At 30.7% G+C, this 15,267-nt stretch overlaps 1 protein-coding gene across 1 annotated transcript; it reads left to right on the top strand.

The window, feature by feature from the left end:
- Positions 1 to 3,856: 3,856 nt before the first annotated feature.
- LOC135122513 (inter-alpha-trypsin inhibitor heavy chain H4-like) lies at positions 3,857 to 12,678 on the top strand. Its single transcript, XM_064046735.1, has 15 exons — positions 3,857 to 4,196; positions 4,257 to 4,496; positions 5,491 to 5,694; positions 5,742 to 6,005; positions 6,076 to 6,363; positions 6,426 to 6,665; positions 6,717 to 7,008; positions 7,064 to 7,354; positions 7,427 to 7,465; positions 8,205 to 8,255; positions 11,025 to 11,051; positions 11,832 to 11,915; positions 11,970 to 12,032; positions 12,268 to 12,433; positions 12,492 to 12,678. The coding sequence occupies exons 1-15, from the start codon at positions 4,071 to 4,073 to the stop codon at positions 12,520 to 12,522; spliced, it is 2,406 nt and encodes an 801-aa protein (XP_063902805.1). The 5' UTR covers positions 3,857 to 4,070; the 3' UTR covers positions 12,523 to 12,678.
- The last annotated feature ends 2,589 nt before the right edge of the window (positions 12,679 to 15,267 follow it).

Genomic DNA, 15,267 nt, shown 5'->3' with positions numbered 1-15,267 from the left:
GCTTTCTTACCCGCTAACACTTACTATATATTCGTACGACCACAGTGACATTTCTCTTTGCATTCGCCAAAAACCAGGTACATATCAGGACTGCGACCATTTTAAAACGATTTTTTTTTACTATTCCCTTCAGAAAATTGATCCAGTGAAATCATTTACATTTCTACATGACGACCAAAAAGAATTGAATTTCAGCGATAATTGTACACCAGTACACCAGGCTAATTTTATGGACTGTACAGAACGATTTACAAATCAATTATAATAAATGTAAAGTAATGTCTTTCACCAGGAAGTCCGCTACCATACAATTTGAATATAAAATTAATGATATCTCATTAAACGTTGTGATGGATTTGTAGATTTAGGCGTAATGATGGACACAACTTTATTCTTTGGACCGCATATTGAGAGCATTACTTGTACTGCAATGAGAACATTAGGCTTTATTATTAGGAACTCAGCGGATTTTTCCAGTTCATTTTGTATAAGGCTGTTATTTTATAATTTAGTTAGATGTAAGCTAGAATACTGCAGTATGATATGGAATCCTCACCAACAGATTTATATATGTTTAATAGAAAAAGTTCTTCGGAAGTTCTGCAAATATTTGTATTTTAAAATGTATTGGGTATATCCTCAGCGTCACTGTGACCAAATTCTTTTGTTAAATATGGTATGGAAAGTCCCTTTACGCTAGGAGGAAGGTTGCCAGTCTAATATTTTTACAAAAAATAATTATGGGAGAAATATCTTATGATAAGTTATTAGAATATGTTAAGTCTATGTATGTCTAGACTTAATAGTAGGACACTTGTACCATTTTACTTTGAAGTTACTAATACATTTCACCACTTTAACAGGCCGCTAATAACATGTTTATTATTATTATGAGATTTGGCATTTAGTTGAAAATGATAAATAATAAGACTAATGCCAAATTTTTATTTACCAAAGGTAAGTTTCAATTTTTAAAGACACAGGAAACTTTTGCTTTCTATATCTTTGTCTTGTACACACGAAGATGACAACTCCCGTACTTTGCTTATATTTTTGAAAGTAAAATCTTTTAAAGTCAGAAAGAATTCCGATGCAGTTGCATTTATTTCAAAACATACCCTCGTGACACACAAAAATGTTCAAATTGCTTCCATGCAGATTCTTATGCAGATTCTTTTGATTTTTTAGTATTAATTTGAGTCAAATTAGTTATTTACACATCGATTTTGCTCAAGCAGCTTTCGCTAAACCGGCCGGAAAGTATTTTTACATGATTTTTACTTTCACTGTCTATGCTGCCATGCAAAAATAAGCATAGAAACAGATCCAGAAAATATTTGAGTTTGGAATAGACCGATCAATGTACTTTTTTTTCAGGAAATAGTTTGCAAAATATCCGCTCGTGCAAATCTTGCAGTTTTCTCTCGTGCACATTCGCGCAGTCGAGAAAATTAAAATTGTGGACAATTTGACATGCACTTGGGATATTACTATTGAAAATTTTTACAATTTTTGATATGTCAAAATGTCGATTTTTGTTGATATGTACCGTCTCTTTTGCATCAGGTAAACATTGGAACTTCATCAAACTATTACAAATACAATACAATCATAACTTTTTACATTCCAAATGAAATAATATTTAATTAAACCCGACCATGGGCGAGAGAAATATTAATAAAAAGCTTATTAGTACTAGTTATTGTGTTAATGAATAATGTTATTTAGTTGTTCAACCTAGCAAAAGAATTAACTTTAAGATCACTGTAACTACCAAAATGTGAAAAAAAATTTTTGTACTATTTTTTCCAGACTCACAAATTGATTGTTAAGCGCGTAGCGAAAAGTGAAGCCGCTATTTTCGAGGCACCTGGTACATTTAACTTTCATGCTTATAAGTTATCAGAAATAAGACAACTACGTATCTCTTGTTCAACACCTTATTTCCTACGTTCTTCGGAAACGTGTTTATTGTGTATATTGAAATACAGAGAAACGGGACTAGTTGGAAATTGTGAGATTAAAATGTGAAGGTTAGAATAGCTCGTAGCAATTTACTTTTGTCCTAAAATATTTCAAGAAACAGGACTGAATTTCGTAGCACCAGCGCTTGTGAAATGTTTATCGAATAACTTTTCCTTTTAATTGTTGAACTTTCTGTAATGTAGTTGTGTTGGACAGTCTATTTAACTATTGGTTAATTTTAAGCTACCTCCTCGTTTCATAGCTTCTACAGTATGAAAATGTGGGTCGCTCTCGTTTAGGTCTGTTTGTGATATGTAATTTATCTGTGGTCTGATCCGTCGAAACAACAATCGTTGTGAAATTTAAGGCCTATTTTAGGAATATCGTGTAATCAAAATTTCCTGATAATCCCCTCCAACAATTTAATGACGTTATCTCAAAATTTGGTAGGTAAATCCGGTTTAAATTTTGTAAAACGATAAGCTTCTATGATTGTAGTTTATTAATCCGTTTAGAAAACAATAAACTTTTTCAATAATATTTTACAATTTAACTTGGAAATACAAAATCGAATACTATTAAATTTTGCAGATATTCTAGTAATTAGTATATTAAATTACTACAATTTTGAAAAGCCTGTTATTATGCACGAGTGTGTGAATCACAGTGTGTATCATTGCATTAAATAAAAAATTTGTTTATTCAATCTGTTAACGCAATTTTAAAAAATCATATTTTGTCAACTGTGGAGGTATGCAACTAAACTTACTTGTAGAATCACTTTCAGAACTGTTTCGATAAATTTTAAGCACACAAACATAAGATAAACAATTTGAAATACACGACTCTATTTCACAACCTTCATTAAAACAGGAATGCAACGTTTTTGAAACAACACCTGCCGCTAAAACAGTACCTATTTGGGAAATACAAGGATTCCCCACAACAGTCACGCAATATTTATGAGAAGAGCGTGTGCATAACGGAACGGTCTTTGTAAATTGGGATTTACATGTCAAGTAAATAAAGAGAAGAAATTTGTTCATAACGTAACAGTCTTTGTAAGCAGGGATTTACATGAAAAGTAAACCGTGTTAGAAGTAAAAAAATAATTTTAGAGTTTTTTTTGCAGTTTTTGTAAAAAATTCTTTCGTTTGTTCAAGCCTATTTCTCAAACATTTTTTTTTTTTGAAGTTCCTAACTTTTCTTATAAACACACTAGTTGTAAACATCTAATTATATAAGATCTACTTTTGTGCATTAATTGCTATCAGTGATAACGATGCTAGAACAGTGAGTAATGGCAGTGGGTAAAACCAGCAGTTTTTGTTCGTAGAATTTGTATACGCAAAAATAACTTATGTTTGTTATTACTAGACCATTTCCTAATTAAAGTAATCACGTCAGCTTATTCGAGTTGTTTTGAGTGATGCCTTACTCTTCCAACGACATGTACAACTCGTTAGTGACATGTTGTACCAGTCCTTTATATAACAAAATTGTCGAGTTTTTAAATTTTTTGCTAATTTTGTCAAAGTTTTACTATTAAAATTAAATTTAATTATGGTTATCTAAAAGTAAATTAGTCTGATGAATAAGCCTAAATGCCACAGCAAAATTACATCACTAATTTAAATCCCCAAGAGAGTATTTTTTTTGTAAATTTGGGGTTGCTTTTTCTCATTGGAATCAATTGCCAGAATGGGTATGTATGTCTTATTCTGTAGGTATACAAGACTTCATCCATTGCTTTTCAATTAGTTTTCATGAGTACTGAAATATATTAAATAAATGGATCACTAGCTCTTAAATTATTATTAGAGTTTTCTTTACTTATATTCAATGAACTCAACCTTGGAACATCAGTCGAACCTGTTCTTTTACTTGTTTACGTAGTATGTGAACGGCCACTTCTACAGAATTACAGCCCAGCCAAAGAGGTTTTGTTCGTAAAAAAAGATAATTTATAATTTATGTTTGGTTTTCTCCGTATGCATGAGTTTCTTGAGTGGGGAAACACAGCAACTATATATATGGTAACACGATTTTAAGAAACTTCATTATAATGTATTATTACTAAACACGAATCTCAAAAATAACAAAACATGTATACACCAATAATATTTTTTCTACTGTTATGTAAAACAGTATATTCTATTCCAAGTGACAGCAGCAGTTTAGTGGTGTCAACTACGGAACCTGCAAAAGAAAAATCTGCAGAATCTTCAAATGTAAGTACTAAGTAGAAATATTAGCAATATAATTCGGAAATTATGATGAATTTTGTATAGGATCTTCAAGTTAGTCCTCAAATATATTCTATGCAAATTACCGCTAATGTGAGTAACCGTTTTGCAAGAACACTTATCACTAGTAGAGTACGAAATTTGAAGAAACAAGCACAAGAAACCACTTTTTCAGTCATTCTTCCCGAAAATGCGTTTATTTCGGAATTTGAGATGGAAATCGATGAAAAAGTATACAAAGCTTACGTCAAAGAAAAAGAAGAAGCTAAAAAGATATACGAACAGGTAAAAAAAATGTTGTTTTATTATTTATGTAATATTATCACAGCATAGCGAATTAAAAAATATCTTTAACAAAACGAATTATTTAGGAAGGGGGAGATGTTGTAGAAAAATCTTAAAAGTGTTAATTTTTGCATTTATTATTTCTTAAAAAATTGTTATCCTTAGTTTGAGGTAAACATAATAATTCTTATTATATTAACATTAACTCATTGGCTTTTGATAAATCTTAAATTCTAATAAAATTAGAATAAATAAAAACAAACATCTTTTGCAGAGATCGTACATTGTCTGCATAATACTAACGTGGTTGGCAAAACAAGTCGACAAAAATTTAAATATAGAAAAAAAGATAAATATAATTCGATCACATTATTTGTCAACTTGTTCCCTCACATTTGTTTCATCACATAAAGAAAAACATTTGCTGATCGACAATAACGCATAAAATTATTTTTCTGGAAATGTATCGAAATAATGTTATAATATCCTTTTCTACTTCGAGTTCATAACCGAACTATTAAAGCTCCCAAAGTGAGTGTTTTAAGAGAACTGGTATAATTTATTTTTTTAAGATTGGTAGTCATTATTAATGTCACTGTCAAATAACAAATAAAATAAACGTCGAAAGATGGAAATTATATTTTTAATTAAAATTACATTTTACCATGATATGTACCTACACATTAATCGTACCATTGGATATGTTTTGGGCACTTAGATAAGTCACAATATTTTGCTGAAAATTACTTTCACTAACAACACTAACAGTACCTGTGGAGCTCTGGACAACAATTTTTATATTAAAATGGTAAAAAAAAGGTGTGGAGTAGAAAAAATAATATAAAATACACGTTCCATAAAATATTTTACAGGACTCATCCCTTAGAATTTTGGGATTTGTACTCTAAAATAAAGTCGTATAAACCTTGTTTTTTAATATGCTGTTATTGTTAGGATGTGTATTTAACATTAATTCATTAGAGTTTCTTGATAGGCCGTAATGAGTGGACAAAGTGCAGCGCACGTTGAACTGAGTGCAAGAGATTCCAAAACATTTACAGTCTCAGTAAATATAGAACCCGAAAGTAAAACAATATTTAGACTGGTCTATGAAGAACTTCTTGAACGACAAGTAGGACAATACGAACTCGTTATTAACATTCATCCAGGACAAATTGTTAAGGATCTGGGAGTTCAGGTATTAACAAAACATGTGAAAATAAATGTTGATTAAATTAATTCAAGGTTAATATCAATGAGAGCAGACCGTTAAATTTTGTAAAAACACCATCTTTACGAACAGGAAATGAAATAAGCAAAAATGATGACAAACTAGACCCATCTGCAAAAATATATTTTACTGATAAAAATTCTGCCGTCGTGAAATTTAATCCAGACATAAATCAACAAAAACAGTTTGCTGAAAATCTTGGGGGTAATACAGAAAATGGATTGGCTGGTCAGTTTGTAGTTCAGTACGACGTAGAAAGGGATCCTCAAGGAGGCGAGGTACGAATTATTAATTAATTGAATTGCTGAATATATGTCAGTTTAAAATAAAACAAGATTTTCTTCTTAGGTTTTAGTGAAAGATGGATATTTTGTGCATTTTTTCGCTCCTTCGGAATTGGAACCTCTGCCCAAGCATATCGTGTTTGTTTTGGATCACAGTGGCAGTATGGGAGGAAGGAAATTGGATCAGCTCATTGAAGCCATGCAAAATATTTTATCGGAACTTGACGCTAAAGACTTATTCAATATCGTCAGATTCTCTAGCGATGCTTCAGTTTGGGATCCTGTAGAAAATAAATTTAAGACAGTTGAATTAACTACACCAAAATATGGAGAACTTGAACCATACCTGAGAGTTAGTAAAAAACTTTTATTTTTAAAAATATGAAATTTTTGAGTTACATGACTGTATTTTAGGAAGCCAATTTACCTCAAGCAGCAGAAGCTACTGAGGAGAACATTAAAAAAGCAAAAGATATTGTGACCGACAAGTCATTATTAGGTTCCACTAACATAATTGCAGGTTTAGAAGTAGGTGTATTTTTAATCAAAAGGACCCAGGAAAATAAACCGAAAAAATACGAGCCCATGATTATATTTTTGACGGATGGTTTACCAAATGTGGGAATCTTTTCTAGAGATGAAATTACTAATATAGTAAGTAAAAAATGCAACTACATTTAAAGTACTGAAGGCGAGCTATTTCAGGTGACAAAACTTAATGCAGGTGAAAAATCTGCAGCAATTTTTTCCCTTTCATTTGGTTCTGGCGCTGACAAAAACTTCTTAAAAAAATTATCTTCAAAGAATCTCGGATTTTCTAGACACATATACGAAGCAGCAGATGCTTCTTTACAATTACAAGATTTTTACCGTTCGATTTCATCACCTTTAATGAGTAATATTACCTTTAAATATGTAGATGGAGCTTCAGAAGTGACAAAAACTCATTACCCAATTCTTTTTAAAGGTTCAGAATTAGTCGTGGCAGGCCGAACTGGTTTGTTTCAGTTAAATGCTCAGTAATTTTTGTGTATATGTAATTTTCTTTACAGGATCAAACGTAGATTTTCTGCCTCATGTTAAAGGAAGTAGTATTACTGGATCTGTCATTTTTAATACAACTCGTACTGAACCGGTTACTTCTTTAGAAAGACTTTGGGCATATTTAACTGTATCACAGATGTTAAAACAAAGGGAAACCGCAGAAAATAAAACAGAATTGACAAAGAAAGCACTTCAATTAGCATTAAAATATTCATTTGTAACGGACGTTACTTCTCTGGTCGTGGTTAAACCTAATCAAACTGATTCAGTCGACGCTGAAATGGTAGCACCAACACCAGGTATTTATAATAACTATTCAATCTAAATAATGCATCAAACATCGATACAATTTTACATAAACCTTGTTACAGACTACCTTGGGTTAGTCAACCGTTATGCTGGTGTCCGACGTAAGTAACTAATTTTCTAGTGGTGATAGATTATGAAAAATTTGGTATGTTCTTAAGAGTTTTTGTGCGTTTTCTTTCTAAACTGTTGCCGTGTTAAATTACTGAAAATATATACATACTTTTACCACAATTATGAAAGAAAGTCACTAGTTTAAATCAAACTAGAAACATTAGTGTAATGTGCATGTACTGTTGATTCAAAAATTAAAAAAGCATGACCTGTTGAATTAAGTTGGTATCAAATAAAACTCCTCTAGGGCTTATTTTTACACTGTCAAGTTGGTAGTGCAAAAAATTTCAAATATTTTATGACAAAAATGTCAAAATAAAATAAAAAAAAACAACGTGTTTTGAATGAAAACCATAATCATCCGGACCTCAATTTTTTTAACAGCACATGTTGGCACTAAAAATCTCCCTAGACAATGTTGTCTGTTGAGTTTTCGTACTATGGTGCCGGTTGAGTGGTTTTTTCACAAATGGCAAACAACAGTATTTCGCATGAAATTACAAAAGATCAATAAAGACGTCTTCATTTTAGTTCAAAATACTTTTATATTATATTATTATTGTTTATAAACTAACAAATATTTTCGTTTAATGACTTTAAAATTCAGAGGGTTTTATGTGTGTTTTCATATAAGTTTTTTACAACATTTGGTATTTTTTTTCTTCACGAGTAAATGCATTTGACAGTTTATGTGTTTAGTTATTTTATTAATTATTTAATTCTTTGCAGCATTAATAGCTGGTGGAGCGCAGTTTACTTCTGGAAATCATACTTTCGCCGGTAAGTACATTTTAACTTTAATAGAGCGTCTAGTAAATCAAATCTCGTGTGTGTTAAATAATCGCTGACAGGTGTGCACAGATTATAAGTTTAAGTTATAAATTGGGATTAATATCGCCACAGTGTTACGAAATATTTAAAATGTATCATTTACAAGTTCAAATACTGATTTACGAAATGGTCTAAACTTATACATTTACAACGTAACTTCCCTTTGAAACACTCTTCAATAAGTGCATTTTAATTTTTCAAAGCATAAACATTTTAATAATTATTTTAATACAGGTAATACAAAGTGTATCATAATGTTACCTGGCTTTACGAATATAAAGGAAATTAAATAAGAGTAGATCATTTCTGAAACAGGTAATAAACAGAAGTGGCTGAACTACTTTTGGAAAAATGAAAACATGTTTAAATTAGCTTCATACGCCTAATGTTTTAAACAACCGCTCTAAAAAATAAAACTTCGATTATTGGCAATCAACAATAAGATGACGTTATCTCGAAAATTTGCATTGGTAAATATTATTTAAATTTTATAAATTAAGATAAGCATATGAATCCGTGTTGAGGTTTTACCCGAGACATCTAGATTTTTGGCAAAAATATCGACATTGTATAACAACTTAACAACATTTTCCAATTTAACAATGCAATTGCAAGACCGAATGCTCTGAAATCTCGCAAACACTTTTACCGTAAGCATGGTAAATCGTTAATCAAAATTTTTTCTTTTATGTCTGCTAATAGGTGTTGACGTCATTGTACAATTTTGAAGAATAAATGTTCTTTAAATTTTATAGAATTACGTACTCTTGCATGAATCCGTCGAGTTTTTTCCCAGACATCCAGCTTTTTGGGTAAAAAATCAAAATTGTGCAGGGTGTTTCAGAGCACTAACTGCATAATTTTAATGGCGAATTACGAATGTTGTGAAATCTAGCAAATGTTTTAAGATTGTTGAAAGCATGCTAAATCGTCTCCTTATAATTTGCCGAGTTTTCTTCAAATTTGAGTGTTTTTGGAAAAAAGTGAGCGTGGTTAATTAATTAATCAGTCCTTTCTTCTGCGTTGAGAAAATTTCATTTCTTTTAATCGCTGATTTTTGTAATTTGCACATGCTAATAGTTTAATTTTTTCGAAGTATAAACATAAACAGTTGAAGTTAAGCATGTATTGAGAAAATTTTCGCGTTGGTTATCTGTGTAAAATATATTTCATATTGTCCATACTTGTACGGACCGCATTTCATTGGAATTTGCACCTCCACAGCACGGGGGCTGCGGGGGTGTTAATTACGTGACTAATTTTTATTTTATAGGGGTTATCACAAAACGAAAATCGCAAAATCAAATTTTATAATTTTTTAAAGAAGCGTGATTGGTCGGACTCTACTTCAAGGGCTAAGGAAGTTCTATCGAAATAACTTCCGACCAATTTTTACTTCCCAAGCGTAAGTTAAGGAAGTATTGTAATCGAGTCCATCGGGCGACTGGCCACTTCTATATTTTCTCGATGTCTCATGACTCCAAGAGTACAAAAACATAGGTATCCCGTTTCGGTCTATCTGTCCGCCGTCTGTGTCAATTTTTGTAAGACAGATAATCTGCGAAACTCCTGATCCGATTGTTGTCAAATTTTATATGTGTGTTATGATTAATATGTAAAATTTTGTTTAATCGTCCACACCAACGATGTTACGACTTCACCTCAAAACTGTACAGAGTAAATGGGTTTTAAATTGTATAAAATAACATAGTCCTACACAAGTAGTTTATGACTCCGTAACGAGTTTTTACTCGAAAGGTCCAGATTTTTGGATAAAAGTCAAAATTCGAAAACAACATCTTGCAAATTAATTTTGAATCTGCCAAACCGAATGCTTTGAAATTTGTTCCAAGCACGGTAAATTTTCAATCAAAATATATTTACTTATCTTCTCCAAAAAATTGAAGACGTCAGCTCAAAATTTTGCCGAATAAATCCTATTTAAAATGTGCAAAATATGTATGAAAACTTGTGAGTTATCTTACATACGTATTTTTTAGAATTGCTGACACAACAAAATTAATGAATGAGTCAGATTATTTTATTTATTAAATCAGGAACGGCTCCCTCCATTTTCCCGAAAGTTTGGAAATACAATACTGTTATTATTGTTATTATACTGCACCTATCCAAACTGATATATTTCTTGCAAAAATGTTCATCACAAAATTTTGTGATGAAGGTATCAACAACGAAAAACTCATTTGAAATATACGCATAGCACGCTACTTTACATTTACTTTAACATTATATACTTATGTTTATTATAATTTATTGGGATTCTCATAAAAAAATAAAATCGTTAAAATCCATTTTTCAAAAAATCCGGATATATTTTATTGTACTCTCGGAGGGAGGACAATTCTTTTGAAATAATAGTACACCGCAACTTTTATTGTAACATATAGGTGTTATCGTAAAAATTGTAGAATTGATTGTGTTTCAAAAGCGATGGAAGTTATATCTGAAAAATTTTAGACCAATGTAATTCATAACCAAACAATAATAACAAACGATTAAACATTAATTCCGAACTGGCAGCACCAATTTTTTGCGTATCTTGAAATTTAAAATATTAATAAATAATAGTTACAGAATAGCAAATTTAAGGCGAAGCATGAATTTTTTAAGATCAATTCATATGCTTTGAAACCTTAAACCGTAATCAATAATTAAATTTAAATTTTTGGCTAAATGTATGTGAATCTTTGTTTTCAGCTTATGTCCCTCCTCTTGCTGTTGCTGGTAAGTATAACATTTGAATTTATACTGTTTAGTTTGCATCTAGTATAATTTTCTCAGTATGTGAATACTGTCGTAAAGTAGGCCGAACTGAGTGATGTAATATTGTTGCTACATATTTGAGCAATGAGTATCTAATGGCTAAAAAAGAATAAACTTTGTGTAATGTAAATTTATATTGCTATTAGAGTGTTATAAATTAACACTTTCTTTACCTCAAAGCTAATGACGTAGCCACAGATTGACTCTTTAAAGATTGTAGGCTTGATTTTGAAAATGCTAGTACCATATATGTAATAAAATTCTCAGTAAGATTTATAATTTTTTGATTTTGATTTGAAAAATGAAAATATGTAAGATTCCAAAAAAATAAAGTAGTCACAATTATAATTGTAATGTAGAACTAAAATAATTATTTTAGTTCTATATTACACATGCCAGAAAACTTGTGTTGTGTCGCCTTAGTACTTCCACTGTTTCTACTGAGTAATAAAGTTTTTTGTTGGTAGTCCACTTATTGCTGAATGCCAGATTTAATTTTAATTGTTCTAGTCAGTTTAAGAGTATTAAAAACAATTTTAAAAACATAATAATTATTATCAATATGTGTTGTAGAAAATTTACGTCACAATCGCATTTTTGCCTACGTAACATTAAAGAATTAATTGCATGTTTTGGAAACAAACAAATACCTATTGAGGAATCCACAAATATTTTTAAGTTTTTCCACAAATTACTTGAAATAGTTACAGTTTATATTGTTTTTGTATATATGTTTTATAGACAGAATTGTTCCACGCCCTACCTATCCACCATTCTATCCATCTACTACCACTGTACTGCCAACATATGCAACGACAGAACAACGTAAGTATCTTCTACACAATTTATTATCTATTTCTGATTTAAATACTACTTTAGCAAGCATTCCGCAATGGCTTCAAGATTTGAAAAACCATAATGAAAGTATCACAACCCCTCAAGGTAATTTACTGTTAAACTGCTAACATAAAATTAATATTTGTCATGCATATGTTATTAACGGTTTTTCACCACAAAACCGTAACGAAAATAACAAACACTACTTATAAATATAATTATTGATACAACTTTTCATAAAAAAAATGCATGTTTTCTAGGTGTTCGGTTTTTTGTCATTTAGTATATAGTAGAAAAATGTATACTATCAGATTAACAGTAACTTATTTGTTAATTTTAGGTTCATTTAAACTGGGTCGTGGTGGTGATGTACCAATTCGACCCAACTGTCCAAAAACTCCGAACAACAGTACTGGTGTATGTACAATTATTTACGATTGTCCTCAAGTGTTTTCATTGTTAACGGACGTCAGCATTTATCTACAATATTTCTGTCCACTGAATGAGTAAGTAGAAACACCTACTGATTTCTTAAAAGAACCGTTTTTAAAGTAAACATTTTAGGTATGCCGGCGTGTGTTGCCCCGTCCAATAGCAATCAGCCTATAATCAATGACTATGTATTTAAAATAAGACATAGGTGCAAATAACTAGTAGAACAAGAATGTGAAGATTTTCAACGCAATTACACCTGGACACCGTTTGTAAAATGTAAAAAAAAGTATAAACAAATAAATGTTGCCAATTTTTAGTTTCTTTTTGACTTCAAATTTGTTACCTACAATCTTTAGATATGTTTATACCTGAAGATTGTAGACATCGTGCACTCTAAGATCGACACAGCTGTAAAACTGCGTAGAACACAAAATCGGTCGGGCCAAGTCCACATTTAAATTTAAGGGGTGGGTCAGTCATCGTTTCTATGAACTTTTCTAGTGTAAGCAGTGGCGTAACAATCAAACTGCGGGCCTGTGTTCTACAACACTGTGGGGCCCCTAATGAACAGCGAAATAAAAATATTTAAAAATACGAGTATAATGAGTAAAGAATGAGTAGATTGCAATTAGTGCTAACGTTTTATTAAAATCATTCTACCTCAAACATTGAATTAAAAAAATAAAATACAATAATTACCTGAAGACACATAATTAAAATATATACAATATTAGAAACTAGCCGACCCGCCAAACGTTGTTTTGGCATTTCTAGTGAATATTTTGGCACATAGTTAAATAAAAAATTAAATTAAAATACATACATAAAAATTTATCGTACAATGATTATATTCAATGGCCATCTTGCAACCCTATTGCGCATCTGTGGATGAAAGCAAAGATACTCATATCGTTATTAAAAAATGGGGGTTGGTGGTAGAAGGGTCAAAATTTAGGGTTATATGTATTTTTTGATGCCTAAAAAATAAAAAAAGTTTGGTGGGTCACCCTTATCACTTAGGGGTTTAAAAAATAGTTTACTAATGTAGATTTCATGCATACATTTAGCAGATACTTACTGAACTCTAAACCATAAATAATGCTGGAAACTTAACGAACTCCTTTTAAGTAATTTGGATGATATTGTTCGTTATTATATCTAATTACTTTCGCTCTTGTATCACTCACAAAAATTTTATAAAGTTGCACTGGTCAGAGATCCAATAATTCTTCTATTTTTTAGTCCATTTTAACTTGTTTTTCTTTTACTTTGTCGTTAATAGTGTTTCTCGTTGTTAGTAGTGTTTCCCTTTATTCTTTACGTTAAAATATTATGTTGACTTTTTTAAAATGTTCAAATAAGCAATCTTTCATAAATAAGTAATACCTAATATGTTTCAAATACTAATTTTTTAACTTCCCTATGACACATAAATAGTAACACTTTTTCCAACTGCGTCACTGCATAAAACTGTCAGCTGCCCATAATTAACCCATAATGTATAATCCACTTTAATGATATGCTTTTGATATCTTTACTTTTATTTTTGTAAATGTATTGGAGTTTTAAAGTTATGGCACTATTTGTTTAGTACAGTCGAATAATATTTCTAAAATTATACCTGATAAGAATAATCGTTTCGCGATTTCTGTTTTGGATTTTCCAGATTTTTTGTTTATCGTGTTGTCTGTACTTATTTTGATAACAACATTATTTTTAACTATTTTTTTTTTCACAACAACTATTTTGACGTAATTTTGCATAACCATCCGAATAACCATGTCAATTCTGAAACAAAAGTAAAGACTATTTTGCAATTGCATAAAATACAAAACATTATTGGTGAAGTTGTAGTTTCATTCCTTGTTAAGAAAATACCGTATTCTTAAAAATATGATTACTTAAGTAATGGTGAAAGAAAAGCAAATAAGTAGTAGGAATTGAAAAATTTGTAACACCCCAATCAGTTTGTGTTTTTGTAATTGGTCCAACTAACGGTTAGTCAATTGGATACGTTATAAGTAAATCTTTGCGTACCATTGCTATTCAGACATGTAATAAAGTTTGAGTATAATAATTTGTACTTAAACTATTAGATTAAGAAAATAAAGTAACAATATTTTAGTACTGGAACATCAATAAATTCGTCAAAGCAAAGAAAATATCAATTATGCGATAGTTATATTTAATACAAACATGCAAATGTAAAAAATGTACGCAATAATTATCATACATCATTATCTTTCTTAGAACAGATAGACAAGACATTCGTAAATGTTTTTCATAAATTTGAATTCACGATAGCTTGTTATACAGATTCGTTATACGCTACTACTAAAAATGTCTACCTATATGTATTAATATTTGATAAAAAATCGCTGAAAAATGTATGCTTATTGTTATTGTACACAAAAATGTGAATCAGTGTATAGTATTGGATATCCGTGGATTTTGTTTCCACAGATATTTTGTTTTAGAAGTATTAAAATTGAGTAAAACAAAGCAGTAAATATTTAAGTATTGTTACGTTGATCGGTAATTAAAATCGACGAGGGTAAAACTCAATAATTTTATTTTTTAATAACTCCAATTTATACGACTAACTATACATGCTGCAGCGATTATATACAGAATAATTCCGACTCGACTGGAATGGGTTTGACTAGACCTCTCCCATTATCTAGACCACACTAACTGTTCCCGACGCGCGGTCCTTCTCCAAGGTCTCTGTCAGCGCTTCTAGGCTTGATCTCGAACACCCTTCGCGACATCCGCTTCCAGGTTCTTCCCCGGCCGCTGTCACCGACAATGAGTCATCATCGCCGTACATACTAGAACCCATAGGCGATGGGTTTATTTCGTAACAGTATCTTCGATTTTAAATAATGGGATAGTACATTTTTCC

The sequence above is a fragment of the Zophobas morio genome, unplaced genomic scaffold, assembly GCF_036711695.1.
Source record: "Zophobas morio isolate AGI-343-1 ecotype UQ-CSIRO unplaced genomic scaffold, CSIRO_AGI_Zmor_V1 ptg000005l, whole genome shotgun sequence".
Classification (NCBI taxonomy): domain Eukaryota; kingdom Metazoa; phylum Arthropoda; class Insecta; order Coleoptera; family Tenebrionidae; genus Zophobas; species Zophobas morio.
This window is presented reverse-complemented; position numbering and strand designations above follow the sequence as displayed.

Bases quoted from the DNA above. Each gene is read 5' to 3' on its own strand.
- LOC135122513 (XM_064046735.1), top strand. From the start codon at position 4,071: ATGTATACACCAATAATATTTTTTCTACTGTTATGTAAAACAGTATAT. The intron at 7,009-7,063 runs GTTTGTTTCAGT...TTTTCTTTACAG, and splicing joins AGTCGTGGCAGGCCGAACTG to GATCAAACGTAGATTTTCTG. The intron at 8,256-11,024 runs GTAAGTACATTT...CTTTGTTTTCAG, and splicing joins TGGAAATCATACTTTCGCCG to CTTATGTCCCTCCTCTTGCT.